The following is a 17,250-nucleotide window of genomic DNA, read 5'->3' as shown; positions in this document are numbered from 1 at the left end:
AGATTTTTGTAGGCATTTATTAACACATACATTGACAAAGCGCATCATCGGGGAGCATCCATCCGTTTCACTGATATTCTTGTTTAAATAGTTGTCAAAGGCGGAAACTTGCATTACCTGTGTAGTTGTTTGCTTGTGTACATAATCCTAGGTACGCGAGGCATGTATAATACTGACTTTGTTAATGTCTTATATCATTTATTTTGTGTAGTCTCATTATGTATCAATTGATTTAACAAACCATTAGAGTTTGATTTAATTCAATTTAAACACCTAACGGTGGATTATCATATTTAATCCAGATGATGATAGTTGGTGAATTGTATTATAGGTACAACTTTTTGTTGCACACAGTGCATTTAATATATGTATGCAAGTGAGTAGCAATACTTAACTAGAAATGGCGCGGCATCCCCACGCCGCATGTGTGTCCCAGGGGCGCCCCAAGGTTGGTAATGGGGCCATGCATAGTTGAGATTAACTGTATTGTCGTAAGAGAGGTTCAGTATCAATTTGAAGTAAATCGGTGTAGAAATGAAGAAATTATAGTAAAAGGCAATTTTGGGTGGGCGTGGCCTATGTGGGCGGGGTGCCCCAGGGTTGGTAATGGGGCCATGCATAGCTGAGATTGACCGTATTGTCATAAGAAAGGTTCAATATAAATATGAAGTGAATTGGTGTAGAAATGAAGAAATTATAGTAAAACTGCAATTTTGGGTGGGCGTGGCCTATGAGGGCGGGGCGCCCCAGGGTTGGTAATTGGGCCATGCACAGTTGAGATTGACCGTATTGTTATAAGAGAGGTTCGGTATCAATTTGAAGACAATCGGTGTAGAAATGAAGAAATTATAGTAAAATAACCTAAAGAAATGAGTGAAAATGTTTGACCCGGCCCCGCCCCAACCCCCATAACTTTTGACCTAGAGGTCGGATCAAAATTTTAAATTATGCATGGTCGCACATATGCTCATAAATACCATGTGTGTAAGTTTCAATGTTCTAGTGCTTATAGTGTATGAGAAGATAGTGGTCAGGACGGACGGACAGACAGACAGACGGACAGACGGACGGACGGAGAAGATAACCACAATATGGGCTTTTCAAAAAGCGTGGGGATAATATAAAACTTGTGCATGTATGAAAGTAAACATGTTGGTGATGCATTGTATGACATTGTACTATATTTATTTATATATTTATATTTATATGGTATCACTGTAAGACAGTCGTTAATGACAACGTATTTACTACTGTAATTTATTTAAGCCGTTTCAGTGTGGGTAGTCGTTTGGCATGGTAGACGACAGGTTTTCAACGCACCGTTAGCTTTACGCCAGTGCTACATGAGCATCCGCAAGTCTACAGGGCGTCATACTCGTTGACATTACCTACGACACCTCGTTATAAGGCGGAATTACGGGGAACCGTTCGCACCGGTATACGGCCGGTCAAGTAAGACGACATCAGTACGTTCTACTACCGGGCATAGTCTGCTCGGCGTTTGACAACGTTCTACGTCCGGGCATCGGCTGCTCGCAGTTTGACAGAACACTATTTCCGGGCTTGATACAGCTCGGGTATCTACAGTCTACTTCCGGGCTTGATACAGCTCGGGTATCTACAGTCTACTTCCGGGCTGGATACAGCTAGGGTATCTACAGTCTACTTCCGGGCTGGATACAGCTCGGGTTATCTGCACTCTACTTTCGGGCTAGGTACAGCTCGAAGTTTGCTACTTCGCAGAACACTACAACCGGTACTCAGTTCCGGATCTGGTCATTGACGGCTGGACATAGGTTCAGGTCGTGACTATCGATACCACTCCACCACTACATCTACCATCAACAGTTTGACTACGTTAACTGGCCATTAACTTTGATAATTTTTTGTTTATTTCTTTTGATATTCATATCATATTGTAAATAGTTTATTTTAATGTTGCAAATAAATTGATTTATTGTTCATGTGTATTTGTATCTGGTTCTGGAGGGGTTATTGCCATGGGTTATCACAGCTTCTGCAATCCTGACGGTTACAAATAATGCTTTTCAGAAGAAATATTGCATATGTCAAGCCGTTTTTATAGGTTCCTTCATTACCATACAGCTAGCAAAGTCTGTTTTTCATGTATTTTAAGGATTTTAGCTACTGGACCCATTCGTATAGGCGCTGTACATATGAACAGTGTATTTAGACTTTAATCCTGTATTAATATTCTATCATACATGTATATCAGTGTTAGATTTGTTGTGTGTCATTCTTAATAATAATAGTAATGACAGCAAACGACTTGAACGTTTTGACATATCCTAAAAGAAACACTACTGTCGTTTAATTACTTACTATCCACTACTGAATGGGAAGCAAATCGTAAATCGACGTTACTGTTCATTACTGTATTAATGACAATGTTTGAACCCCCCCGCGCGCGCTCAGAAATCGGAAAAACCCACAGCGCGCGAGATCCGAATTAAATCTATTGTAAACTGACCATAAACCTACGATTAAAGCATTGATAAAGCTCAGCAAAGATATGTCCGAATACATAACCTGGTAAAGGGGAATGGCACTATCAAGCAAATCTTCGTACGCGTGGAGTTCATTTAGAAGCCATGAATGTTGCAGTGTGCCTAATGTGATTTAAACGTTTCAATCTTTTATTTAAAAGCGGAAACCGTTCAAACGGCATTGCCCTTTAATTACCAAACTTCTGTTAATGTTTTTAAAAACAATACATTATTATTCACTCAAAACAGGTGTATAAAGACTACCGTAACCAAAACGCAAGAATTGAAATGGATATCGTTTTCGCAATTAAAAGTACAAGTGTGATTGAGCGTTTGTTAAGCCATGCAAATAATCTTTGTTATACGCAGAACATTGTGTCGTGTTCTTGGTCAACGAACAGAAATATTAATTATAATAAACATGAACATACACAATTAGTATATCAAAGTGTTGTTATTTTCCATGTGTGATATAATTATTTTGAATTGTTATATATTGAACATATTAAGTGTATATGTCTAGTGATTTCATAGTTTAGCAATCAAATCACATAGTAAAAGGAACCCTATTTGCATTATTTCGTCTCTAATACGGTGTGACCGATTTGTTCAATTATAACAAGTTAGCCGCACATCTTTATGGTTAGAGTTTTGCTCCTTTGTGTTTGCGTGTTGCTAATTATAATATATATTGAGCATAAAGGCCACTTGCAAATTAATCGAATACCTGGTTGCTTTGTGTGTGTCTGCTAATTTCTTCGACAAGTAAAATGTCCACTAGTAATATTGTTTTTCGTATTTTATTTAATGCCGTTTTTGTAACTATAAAAGTCTTCACCCAAAGTGATTGATTGGGGCCGGTGAATATATACAATTTTAATAGCCGAAACGTGGTCTCGACAGGTAGCAGGTTCAATTCCTAACCTTACCGATATAAATTACAATATTTAGAAAAACGACTTAACCTTTTAGTTTCAGCATTCTCAATTATAAAGAATTATAAATATTATATAAGCAATGATGTATATTTTTGATATATCCTTTACACGCAATAACACGGGAGAATCTGCCCCGTGAAATCTTAAAACAAAATCACTACTTGGGGTAAGATAGAAATGTGCCTAATGTTTTGCAACTAGTTTCATAATAAACATAGATAAATTCTTATTTAGACGTATTATTTATTTATCATACAACCATTACACTAAATAACTTGCGATTTATACACTACACTAGCTATTTCTTATGTGAAACTATGCATCATGTGACGAAAAAACTACATTTAATATACAAATAAAGAGAAACTTCAGTAGCAACACCAGTGAATTTTCACTCATTGCTTGCTTCAACTTTTAACATTTTGTAAGGTCAAACTGACATCTGTTAAAACAAATGTGCTAATTACAAAAAGAAGCAAAACCTAAAGAAAACTAGAAGCTCATATTAAAGAATACCAACGAATTGTAATTTTATAATAATTAAACGGTATTTTACTTAAGGCATTTGTCAACAGGCTTTACATGATGACACTTCATGATATTAAATTTAAAACCTAACTACATAGAGAATACTAGGTTAGCGTTGAATACAGAGAAGTTTATGTTGCGAGGCTTAGAACGCCGGAAGCGCGAGCCTTGGCGAGCGCTTTCGGTGTTCGAGCCGAGCAACATAAACTTCTCTGTATTCAACGCTAATCCTAGTATTCTATTTATCCCATTTGATTTTTTCAACGTGACATTTAACATAAATAGATCTAATAACCTTAACAATAATTTTAATTCAGTCATAAAAGCGCTTAAAATCTAACAAATGTAACCATGCGTAGTGATATACATGTATTTGTTCTGGTACGCAAAATAGTCTTTAAAAAATTCACACACAAACTGTAAAACAAGTAAAAAATATCACCATATGCCTACATTCAATTTTACGCAGTATGCGAATTTTAACACATTACGACCGCGAAAAGAAGATTTTACTTTACTATAATTCATTTTATTTTCGAAAGAAAATGATCAAATCCAATATGGCGGCGATTGCTCCTGACAAAATGCTGTCGATGTCAACATACATGTACACCATCGACGACCTAGTTTTGGCTACCATAACTTTATGTCGCTTTTTATGATTTTTGACTGGCGCGACTTTGTACAGGTCTTTCAATACTAAATAAACTGTACGCTGAAGTTTCTTTAGCTATCGAAGACCTTGACAATTTTGACGAGTAAACAGACAATTGCAGCGACTGACACTTTATTTGACAAAATATACAGGGCAATACGTTTTCCGACTTCGGACGAATTTAAGGACGCGCAGAACGTGTTTTTTATAAAATGTTATGGGTATGCCGTGTGTGATCCGATGCATCAATGGCGCCCATGTTAAAATCATTTCCCCGAGAACAGGGAACGACAAAAGTACAAACAAAAATCAAAACACGTAAGAACTAGTATCTTACCTTTAATTATCCTTTAAAATCCATCTAATAATCCATTTAACTCAATAATTGACGATTTTGCATCTAGGGTCTTTAATAATTATTTTAGCATAGTTAAATAAAGACCCTTATGCCATTCTATCACTTTATTCAAATGAGTTTATGAACGCGATAAACTTTCTTCTTCGTCACACGCTACGTCATGTACTCTACATTACTGCTGTTCAAATGAACCGGAGCAGTTTATCTAATAATAGCCGTTGGTAAACTCGGTTGCATTTGCAGATTTCTGCATACAAACATAATTATGTTTAAACTTGCACAATGTTTTATTTATCTATGGTAAATGCCCTTATTGTACGAGAAAATAATTTAATATATAAATACACAAAGAATGGAAAACATTCCAGTACACAACAGATAAATAAGTAGAAAATACCCGTGTACAAAATGGGACGTTCCCAATTCCAGTGTGGTGCTATTTTTACCATCTTATACTTTACACAGCTCTATGCCTAACGTGAATTAAATAGGAAAGCAAACATAGCAGATTATTCATGAACTGTGCGATATGTGTATGGCTTGTTGTACATTCTTAATATTTAAGTTAAATGTCAAAAGTATATGCTTTGGTTATAAGCAATGCACATTACACGAAATAAGGAAAATGTGATCAATTGACAATTCAGATATGTCGACATACAGTACATGTAGAAAAAATGTGAAATAAGTCGCGTTTATAATAAATCGTCAAAAAAATGAGGAAAATGACGCAACAAGTATGCCATTTTATGACGCCATCAATCAGCTGATTCATTATACGGATGGCGAAAAATTATGTCATATGACTAGTTTTAAAGGTTGAAGGTCGTATAATTTTGAAGCTTAAGTTTTGTCGACTTTGTTATAAATAAAAAAATAACAAAACAAAAATCGTGTAATTTCATATTTTATTTCAACATTTCTTTTGGTGAATATGTCAGATATATGTTTTTCTGCAAAATGTGCACATTTTCTTCTAATGGGTGACCTTAAAATTCGATCAATGAACCAAACAATATCGACCTAATTTTAGCGCATATCGCATGACGTCATTTAAAAAGTAGTCCGTGCACGCGACAGGTATATTCCACAGTGTTGAATACAAGCAAGTATATCCCACAACGTGTTATACCGTCAATGTCGCGGTGAAAATGGGATAAAATACAATAAAATACGTTTCAATGTAATAACAATTTAACAACTATATCATCGTATGCTAACCAGGGCATCATAATGGTTACTTTCTCGTTTACATTAAACATATTAATGGATACTTTCTTTTAAAGGAAACTGACAGCATAGTATTACCTCAATCCAGAATTGGAAGATGTGAACATCACCTAGCGACTTTGCACTTGATTTGCGACTTCTTTAAATACTTATACGATTGCCTTAACTATAAAAAGACATGTTTCGGACCTTCCTAGGCGGATTCCACGCCGTCGTTTTAGCGTAAATGATGACAGCGTCGTGATAATTAAGGCGTCATTAGAGAATGCGTTTGTCGGCACTTGCAGTTTTAAGTGATTTTGTGAACCCTCATTAACACATGTTAATGTCACCATACATGCGAACATTGGCAAAATAAGAAAACAAAATGGCTAAATGTTAGAAGACGGAATCACTTTGGTGATTAAGATATATTAACATTGGATACTTTGTTGGAAACATGCGCATACGATTGTTTAGTTCAACTCATGTTAACAAAAGAAATACAGGCTTATAGATACGCAACATCAAACTATCAAAATAACTTAGCACAAAAAGTAAATTGTTTCTTGCTTTAACTTAAAACATTTTACATTTTGTAAGGAAATACTGACATCTGTTTCAACGAATGTGTTAATTACAAAAGAAGAAAATCCATAAATAAATCTAGTATCTCATGTTTAAGAATACCAACGAACTACGTTTTCCCTTCCATTAAAAAAAACACATCGATTTATGTATGCAACGTGATACTGAAAGATTGGTTTTGTTAGAGAATTTCGCAGATTTCTGCACTCTCAGTCATATTTCTATAAATTAATCGTGTTTCTGATTGTCAATCTATATAACAGCTCTCCTTGCACTAATACAAGTTCAATCATTACTCTTTTACAGGCCACAACCATAAATCAAACATTTAATTTAGTTTTTTATAACTCAAAATGTTAATTAAAAATAATTGCTTTTACAAATCTAGAGCAAGATCGTTGCAATACTAGTGCGTATTAATAATCTAAAATAACAATTCATAATTTATTAAAAAGTAAGCAATATTATAATTGTGTCAACCTTAATTTAATTTATAATTACAATACTTCGAGTCAGAACTGGGCGATTACAATACTTGCATTTCGAGGGTTAATTACTTTAAACTGTGTCTATTTTAAAAAGGGAATGTCCATGAATCCCAATTTAAATAGGTGTTTTACAGGGTTTTTCTACTAAAAAAATCAAGTTTTTGTGATAATTTCAAGATGCTAATTTATTGAAAATAGAAAAAATGTTATGCCAGCTTAACAAAATTCATTATATTTCAACTTAAAAGTCAATCGCTTGCATAACAAATGATTTCTTTTTTTCAGACAAAAACTTAAAATGTTATGCCAGGGTAACAAAATTCCGACCATTTAAACTCCAAGTGAAATGCTTGCAATGCGAAAGATTTCCTATTTACAGACAAAAATTTAAAATGTTATGCCAGCATAACAAAATTCCAAACACTTCAATTCCAAAGTGAATCACTTGCATTTGGAATCATTTCTTATTTACCAACCAAAACTTAAAATGTTATGCCAGCATAACAAAATTCCAAACACTTAGACTCCAAAGTGAATCAATTGCAGTTGGAATCATTTCTTATTTGCCAACCAAAACTTAAAATGTTATGCCAGCATAACAAAATTCCAAACACTTAGACTCCAAAAGTGAATCAATTGCATTTGGAATCATTTCTTATTTACCAACCAAAACTTAAAATGTTATGCCAGCATAACAAAATTCCAAACATTTCAACCTCAAAGTGAATTGCTTGCATAACAAATGATTTCTTTTTTTTTCAGACAAAAACTTAAAATGTTATGCCAGGGTAACAAAACTCCGACCATTAAAACTCCAAGTGAAATGCTTGCAATTCGAAAGATTTCCTATTTACAGACAAAAATTTAAAATGTTATGCCAGCATAACAAAATTCCAAACACTTAGACTCCAAAGTGAATCAATTGCAGTTGGAATCATTTCTTATTTACCAACCAAAACTTAAAATGTTATGCAAGCATAACAAAATTCCAAACACTTAGACTCAAAAGTGAATCAATTGCATTTGGAATCATTTCTTATTTACCAACCAAAACTTAAAATGTTATGCCAGCATAACAAAATTCCAAACACTTAGACTCCAAAGTGAATCAATTGCATTTGGAATCATTTCTTATTTACCAACCAAAACTAAAAATGTTATGCCAGCATAACAAAATTACAAACATTTCAACCTCAAAGTGAATTGCTTGCATAACAAATGATTTATTTTTTTCAGACAAAAACTTAAAATGTTATGGCAGGGTAACAAAACTCCGACCATTAAAACTCCAAGTGAAATGCAATTAATTCGAAAGATTTCCTATTTACAGACCAAAATTTTAATTTAAAATGTTATGCCAGCATAACAAAATTCAAAACACTTCAATTCCAAAGTGAATCACTTGCATTTTGAATAATTTCTTGTTTATGAACCAAAACTTAAAATGGTATGCCAGCATAACAAAATGGATAAAATGTCAACAGAAAGTGAATGGCAAATGCACATCCTATATTTTCTTATTTAAAGCAGCCATTACTAAATGTTACGCGAGCTTAACAAAATTCCAAACATTTTAACTAAAGGTAAATCACTTGCAAAAAAAAATGCCAATCAGTTCTTATATAAAGACAATAACTCAAAATGTTTTGCAAGGGTAACAAAATTCCAAACATTTCGTATTGTACTGTTTCAACAGACCCAAGCACGAAATGTTATGCCAGGGTAACAAAATTCAAGCATTATAACTAATAGGTGAATTGCTTGCATTTTCTATCATTTCTAATTTACAGACCCATTATTAAAATATTACTCCAGCATAACAAACTTCCAACATTTATTAGCATTATATTACTTCACAGTAGAAATGAGTCAAAGAACAAAAAGAACAGCAATCACATTAGTTAAAGTATGTATTCTAAATTAAAAGGGAGTAAAATATTAACTCTATACACCAACCACATGCTAGTCTTTCCCTTAATTTGAAGCCACACACCTTGAAATGAAATACATTTTAATCAATACATACAGATGCAATTTGAAACTGTGCAAAATTGTCATTAAATCTATAGCCTATTTTGCAAGTAATTTATTATTATTTTTAATTTAGAAACCGAAAGTAGGATACATAAAGTATATTACGTCCATTTCGACAAACGCAATTATTTTAAGTTTGAAAGCGAAAAAGAGACGGATTTCTACCTTGTAACCACCAGATATATTCTACTTGGCACATATAAAATTCAATCTATAGCCTAGTTAGCAAGTAATTTATTATTTTCCAAACAGTTCCGCATTTAAAACCGAAAGTAGGATTTCTAGACGTATACATTCATTTCGACAACCGCGATTATTTTTCAGTTTTAAAGCGAAAAGAAGACGGATTTCTATCCTTTAACCACCAGATATATTCTAATTGGCATACATAAAATATGTTTATTACATATATTTAAATTTACTAAGCCATTTATTTCCTTTCAAGGTGTGTGGCTTTAACAAAACAGTTATTTCAAAATAATATTAAATTTTTTAACTTATGAACAACAATATAAACATACAGTCATCTAAAGGACTATTTGTTCAGGGGTGTCAAGTGACCAAAATCTAAAATCCTGAAAATAAGCCTTACATGTTGGTTGCAAGTGCCAAAAGATGGTAAATAATTCATTTAATTATGTTAACTGTGATAACAATATGTCAAATTAAAATAATTTGTGTTTAAAATGACTTTTTGTGACAAAAAACTTTAAATACCAGAACAAAAATCCTCTTATTCATATCAATATCAAAGCAGTTTGTGAGGGCCTAAATCCTGCATTCAGGAATAATCCTGAATATTGACACCTCTGATTTTACTCACACAGTAAAATCAAAATTTGGTAATCTTAATTGAAAAAAATAAATAATATCAACATGAAAAAATATCATCTGGTCACAGAATGTTCATATCAAGGATTCAAAACAAATATTTCTGTAAAGCATAATATAATATTGATCTGCAGAACTAGAAAATGATAAACTTCACAGTAGTCATAATATATACAAAATAAATATGATAACAGAACTTAAATAAAACATGCATGCCCCTCATATGGGCTGTCCGTTGTAGTGGCAGCCATTGTGAGAAAACGTTTTTTGTCACTGTGACCTTGACCTTTGACCTAGTGACCTGAAAATCAATAGGGGTCATCTGCGAGTCCCAATCAATGTACCTATGAAGTGTCATGATCCTAGGCAAAAGCGTTCTTGAGTTATCATCCAAAAATCATTTTACTATTTCGGGTCACCGTGACCTTGACCTTTGACCTTAAAATCAATAGGGGTCATCTGCGAGTCATGATCAATCTACCTGTGAAGTTTCATGATCCTAGGCATATGCGTTCTTGAGTTATCATCCGAAAACCATTTTACTATTTCGGGTCACCTTGACCTTTGACCTAGTGACCTCAAAATCAACAGGGTCATCTGCGAGTCATGATCAATCTACCCATGAAGTTTCATGATCCTAGGCGTATGCATTCTTGAGTTATCATCCGGAAACCATTTTACTATTTCGGGTCACCGTGACCTTGACCTTTGAACTAAAAATCAATAGGGGTCATCTGCGAGTCATGATCAATCTACCCATGAAGTTTCATGATCCTAGGCGTATGCGTTCTTGAGTTATCATTCAAAAACCATTTTACTATTTCGGGTCACCGTGAACTTGACCTTTGACCTAGTGACCTCAAAATCAATAGGGGTCATCTGCAAGTCATGATCAATGTACCTATGAAGTTTCATGATCCTAGGCCCAAGCGCTCTTGAGTTATCGTCTGACAACCACCTGGTGGACGGACCGACAGACCGACCGACAGACATGAGCAAAGCAATTTATACCCCCTCTTCTTCGAAGGGGGGCATAATAAATACGAATGAGATTATTACAAAACAACTCATTATCAATTGATAATGCTTACAAATAAGTTTGTACTAAATATAACGTATTTCAAACAATGTGAAAGGATTAATGATGATGATTTAACCATGATTAATAAAAAACATTTCATTAGGACAATATTTTATGCTGAATTCACTAAAACACAAACATACGATCACAACTTGCAAATCTAAATCGAAAACATAATATTTAGAATCACACTGTGATATGTACGTTGACAAATTTAAAAAGATTAATAATATGTACACAATGAATGCAATAACTGTCCATTGACATAAAAATTATCACCTTTTAAAGCGTATTACATCCCTTAATATAAGTCACAGGCCAGTTTCTTCCTAAAAATCATCAGTTTGGAACAATTTAACAGTTCATCTGAAGGCAATTTGGGTGGATCAACTTAATATCTTAAAGTGTTGTCAAAAAATTCCTCTTGAAAACAGTATGACGGAGAGGCAGATGGCAAGAAGGACAGACAATGCAACGGTTTTATGCCACCCTACCTGGGGGCATAAAAATAGCTATTGTTAAAAAGTCCATCAATATAAACATATGCTTAGAACACATGTGATTTTGTTCTATAGTAAAATATTCTATAACCATATATCATAACACACCCAAGAGTTTTTTCGTATGTATTGTACAGTAAGAACCAGAGATGTGTTTGTCAGAAACACAATGCCCCCTATTGCGTCGCTTTGAAGCCATACATTTGACCTTTGACTTTGAAGGATGACCTTGACCTTTCACCACTCCAAATGTGCAGCTCCATGAGATACACATGCATGCCAAATATCAAGTTGCTATCTTCAATAATGCAAAAGTTATTGCAAAACTTTAACCAAGTTTAAGTTTGAGACACACACAATATATGAATGACAGACAGACAGACAGGCAAAAAACAATATGCCCTCGATCTTTCGATCAGGGGGCATAATTATTAGTTTCCAAAAACTTCCATAAAAAATGTCTTTGAACTATGTCCAACACAAAAATAAAACCTTTAGTACACCAAAAGAACCCTTGGTTGTGTCAACCCCATGTGTTCTACTAAGAACAATCTTAACAGCGATTTCAAAAACATCAATAGCAGTTCTAAAAACCCTTCAAGCAGACAAAAAAAAACATACAATACAAAAGCAATCATATTAACAAAACAGTTGAACATATCCATCCAAATTTTTAACCAAATGTGCTTTTTGCTTCCATCATGCACCAGCACTACGATTGTCTTTTGAACAGTCACACCTAAAACAAAAAAATATTATTGTTCACTTTCAATTACTTGTGCCCTTATAGGTCTTATTTGAAGCATGTGTATAGTGTCCTTTGGGATACCTTTATACGGTAATTTATTTTTAAAATGTATTTTTCTTATGAACAAACAATATAACTATAGCAGAAAAGTATGGTTGTTTGCATTTAAATAATTTTAGTACTTTTGGATATGGTAAAGATAATAGAGACATACATATAAATTTTGTCCAATAGAACTCAATAATTAAATTGCAATATGTCTACATGTATATAGATTGTCACCATGTTTTATAGAAAAAAAATTAAGATCAACACACACATTCTAAATTGAAAGCCATACACTTTGAATAATTTAGTCTCTGACCTTGAAATAAAATACATGTTGATCAATACAGATATAGAAGCAATTTGAAAGTGTGCAAAATTGTCATTAAATCTAAAGCCTAGTTAGCAAGTAATTTATCATTTTTCAAACGTTACCGCTTTTAAAACGGCAAGTAGGCTTTCTATACGTATACGTCCATTTCCACAAACACGATTTTTTTTTTTAAAGCCCAAATAAGCAGGACTTCTACAGTGTTACCACCAGATATATTCTAATCGGCATACATAAAATATGTTTCTTGTTTATACTTTAATTTATATATATATAGACCAAACAAGTAGTGTGGCCTAAAATGTGGTAAATAAGTCAGGGTTTTTTTTCTTCAAGGTAAATACAAGTAATTATTGATGCTGTTTTTATGTTTGAATAAGATTTTCTAATTAAAACAGCACTAAGACACACCTGCATGTCGTCGCCTTGAATGAGATGTCTTTTTTCTTGCCCTGGCCATGTCTTCCTGCATTTTTATCAACTGAAGAAAAGGTAAGAACATCATGAGAGCCATAATCCTCTTAAATCAAACAGCAGCTGATGACCCCTTCAATATGATAGCCAATCATTTGCTAAACAAACCATATTGACCAAAAACATGTTTCATGTTTCACAATGAGGACACTGAGGTTGACAGTTAATGGTTACAGTGAAAGTTATTGAATAATTGTACAACTTTGTCTACATGTATGTTGTCAATTTTTTCAAAACAGTATGTATATACATATACCTTTTTGTTTCTTAGATATCCTTGGTCCCAAACCTTCTTCTGCTGCATGGCGACTTTTTATCTGAACCTTAAAATAAATAGTGCATAGTTTAATAAAAATGCTATCAGACGCAAAACTCATGACGGTCAGTGCTAAAAAGATTAAGCTAGAGAAAGGACTATAGATACTTGATTTGGTCAATTTCTGAAATTGCCACGAATGTACCAGTATTGATGTACTTTAATTTTTAAACCCTTGTAACTGAATACCTTAAACTTTTTCAGTTTTGTGAAAAAACATGAACTTTTAAATTATGTTGAAACAAGAGCTGTCTCCATCTGAAAACATTTGTTCCCGAAAAATGATTTTTTTAAAACTAAACATAAATTTCAAAACCTTAATCTGGACCCTAAGTTCAAGGTCAAGGGGCTCATAATGTGTGTGCGTCTGGAAAGGCCTTGTCCATATACACATGCATACCAAATATGAAGGTTACATCTGAAGGGAAATAGAAGTTATGTGTATTTTTGAAACCTAAACGCAAAAGTGTGACGACATACAGACAGATGGACAGACAGACGGGCAATTGACAGTGAGACTGCTATATGCCACACTGTCATAAAAACAAGTCACAAACTTTATGATATTGTAAAAAAATTGCGGCCAAGGCTTAGGCACTTCCAAAATTTTGCAACAATTGAGTTATCAAAATTGTGAATAAGGAAAAGTTCCTAGCTGTAGAAAAACTGTATTCAAACAAATTCTGGAGCATTCTGCTAAAGGCTGAAAAAGATGTTCCATTTAAAAGGTCAAGGTTGGACAGAGGTTGATAAACATACTTGAAGGCAATACAAAAAACGAAATTTTCTCTTACAAACAATAATTTTCGCGATTTTACCATTTTACCATACACATTGTCACCATCTTTAATGAACGCATAATAACATGTGTACATAAAGAAAAGTTTAATAAGGCAATATCTCTTTATGTTGGGACACTTGTTCTATTGCGTATTGAGATATCAGTTCCTAAGGACATTATTGATGCGCTATTTTTTTTATTCAGGTCGATATTGGTTCCTACATAAATAACCCATTCATATATTTAGCCAAACCATACATGCCGTGAATATTAAACACAAATTGTGTATTATCGCATTTATTGTGCAACTAAATCTGCAGAGTCCACAATCCTAATTCTTTCTCAATAAATTCCACAATTAAACAAGATGTGTTTGTGAAACACTATGTCCCCGTATATGATGTTTGATCTAGGAGGATGACCTTGACCCTTCACCACTCAAAATGTGCAGCTCCATGAGATACACAGGCATGTCAAATATAAAATTGCTAGCTTCAATATTGCAGAAGTGACATTACATGGAGCAATTTTGACCCATATATTTGACCTTGAAGGATGACCTTGACCTTGACCTTTCACCACTCAAAATGTGCAGCTCCATGAGATACACATGCATGCCAAATATCAAGTTGCTATCTTCAATATTGCAAAAGTACTCATCAAATGAGCGATTTTGGCCACATATATTTTACCGCTGACCTTGAAGGATGACCTTGACCTACTCAAAATGTGCAGCTCCATGAGATACACATGCATGTCAAATATCAAGTTGCTATCTTGAATATTGAAATATTGCAAAAGTGTACATTAAATTAGCGATTTTGACCCATATATTTGACCTTTGACCTTGAAGGATGACCTTGACCTTTCACCACTCAAAATGTGCAGCTCCATGAGCATGCCAAATATCAAGTTGCTATCTTGAATATTGAAATATTGCAAGTGTACATTAAATGAGCGATTTTGACCCATATATTTGACCTTTGACCTTGAAGGATGACCTTGACCTTTCACCACTCAAAATGTGCAGCTCCATGAGATACATATGCATGCCAAATATCAAGTTGCTATCTTCAATATTGCAAAATTTATTGCAAATGTTAAAGTTGGCGCAAACAAACCAACAGACAGGGCAAAAACAATATGTCCCCCACTACTATAGTGGGGGACATAAAAATCCTCAATCCTCAAAATCATGTAAAGAGAGTTCTTATCAAAACTATTATTTTAAAATACTCACCAATGGCTGACGATTTTCTTTTTCCAGAAGTTCCCTTACTTCTGGCACTAAGCCAGCACCTTTTGGAATTGCGGTCTCAATCGGCTGTTTAGGTAGAAGCGGAAGGGGAAATTCACTTGCATCTTCGTTTACCATTAATGTTTCATAAAAATCTTTCCATTTTTTGTAGTTTTCTTGCTTGAGAAGCAGCCTAATGGCATCAATATTTTGAAAAAAAATTTCTATTTCGATCTTCGAAAAATCTGGAGCTACAATTTCTGGTACTCCTTCAGGAACTTTTTGTAGGAAATGTCCAACGAGTGGAGTCCAGGGCTGGTGTTGGTAACCCTTATAAAAAAATTTAACGATGCCCTCAACATTAATAAATTTATAATGGAGTGGCTGAGTTGCGTGTTGAGCTACATTAAGATTTGGTTGTAGCCATTTTTTTACATCGAATATTTTGGTCACTCTTTCAGCACTTTGTAAAATTTTTAGTAAGTCTTCAAAGATTTCCGCGTCTTTTGAACCCAACGTCCTAGAAATCATACTGAATCGTGCATCAATGTCTTCATGAGTGTGGCCGACAATTAAAAAGGACATGTGCACATGAAAAATATAATTATATATTGAAGAGTAAGAGACATTAGATATTAAGCCATGAATTTGCCGACATGTTGATCTGTTATCGGTTTAAGAAATGTCTCATAATAAGATCTGGTGTCCATTTATCAAAGCCGTGTTTATTTTTTGTCTGTTAACAATTACCAGAAAAGTACGTTTCGAGAAGTAGTTTTGTCAAATTTTGTGGACAGTCAGATTGACAGACGGATGCACAAGCTGACATGAATAAAAGAGGATTTACTGATTATGACCTCCAGTCGCCAGTAGAAGATCACACACTTTTAATGCAAAATAATTTTAATGACCTGAAGTCCTGAATGATCGAAAGTGATAGACATAATTCATGTACAGAGGGTTTTTTCACCATTTTGGGAATAGGGCCGGGTCCCTTTTTGGATTGGGAAAATTGGCGTCGTTTTGACAAAAATTGGGAAATTATTGTTGTTTTTGTTTTGCTAACAAATGCTTCCAAATTGAGGATACGGGTGTATCCAGTATTATATTTTCTTAGGTTAATCTTATATGGATGGGAGATAAACAAAATATTGACATTTAAAAAAAAATTATTTTTTTTGGAAACCTTCCATTGGTAATTTTTAGCTCACATTTGGGAAAAATATATACTTTTTTCCATTGGGAATGGGTATGGTTATAGTACCCGATTTTGAATGAAAAAAAACACTGATGTACCTCATTGAAAATCCGTTCAGAAACCAGCAATTGAAGAAATGAAAACACGTATCTGTTTTTGTTCTCTCGCCAACAGTTGTCTGCTTGTATGTATAGTATTGGTGGGAGAAAATTGTTCTGAAAAACAACAGCATGATTTTTATTCATATTGACAATATTTTTCAATATAATTGATGAAAACATGGCTCTGATCCTTTTATGGTGACATTGCTATTTAGAATATATGGACATTTGTATTGCTGTTAGTACCTATTAGCAGCGGTGAGATTTTAGTACCATCAGGCTCTTAAAAGGAAAATGCCCTT

The 17,250-nt window shown here is 33.9% G+C and overlaps 1 protein-coding gene across 1 annotated transcript; it reads right to left on the bottom strand.

The window, feature by feature from the left end:
- Nucleotides 1–9,088: 9,088 nt before the first annotated feature.
- LOC127860204 (uncharacterized) lies at nucleotides 9,089–15,855 on the bottom strand. The gene is made up of 4 exons (XM_052398133.1): nucleotides 15,653–15,855; nucleotides 13,572–13,638; nucleotides 13,253–13,322; nucleotides 9,089–12,456 (listed from the first exon to the last, which is right to left on the bottom strand). The coding sequence occupies exons 1-4, from the start codon at nucleotides 15,785–15,787 to the stop codon at nucleotides 12,417–12,419; spliced, it is 312 nt and encodes a 103-aa protein (XP_052254093.1). The 5' UTR covers nucleotides 15,788–15,855; the 3' UTR covers nucleotides 9,089–12,416.
- Between the last annotated feature and the right edge of the window lie 1,395 nt (nucleotides 15,856–17,250).

This window comes from Dreissena polymorpha, chromosome 15 (assembly GCF_020536995.1).
Source record: "Dreissena polymorpha isolate Duluth1 chromosome 15, UMN_Dpol_1.0, whole genome shotgun sequence".
Taxonomy (NCBI): domain Eukaryota; kingdom Metazoa; phylum Mollusca; class Bivalvia; order Myida; family Dreissenidae; genus Dreissena; species Dreissena polymorpha.
Note: the sequence above shows the minus strand (reverse complement) of the source record. Positions and strands in the feature narration are given on the sequence as shown.

What these genes read in the sequence shown, in the direction of transcription:
- LOC127860204 (XM_052398133.1), bottom strand. Translation starts at nt 15,787, where the DNA reads ATGGTAAACGAAGATGCAAGTGAATTTCCCCTTCCGCTTCTACCTAAA. An exon ending in AAGAAAATCGTCAGCCATTG is followed by an intron (nt 13,639 to 15,652) that starts GTGAGTATTTTA and finishes ATTTATTTTAAG; the next exon opens with GTTCAGATAAAAAGTCGCCA. An exon ending in TTCAAGGCGACGACATGCAG is followed by an intron (nt 12,457 to 13,252) that starts GTGTGTCTTAGT and finishes TTTTTGTTTTAG; the next exon opens with GTGTGACTGTTCAAAAGACA.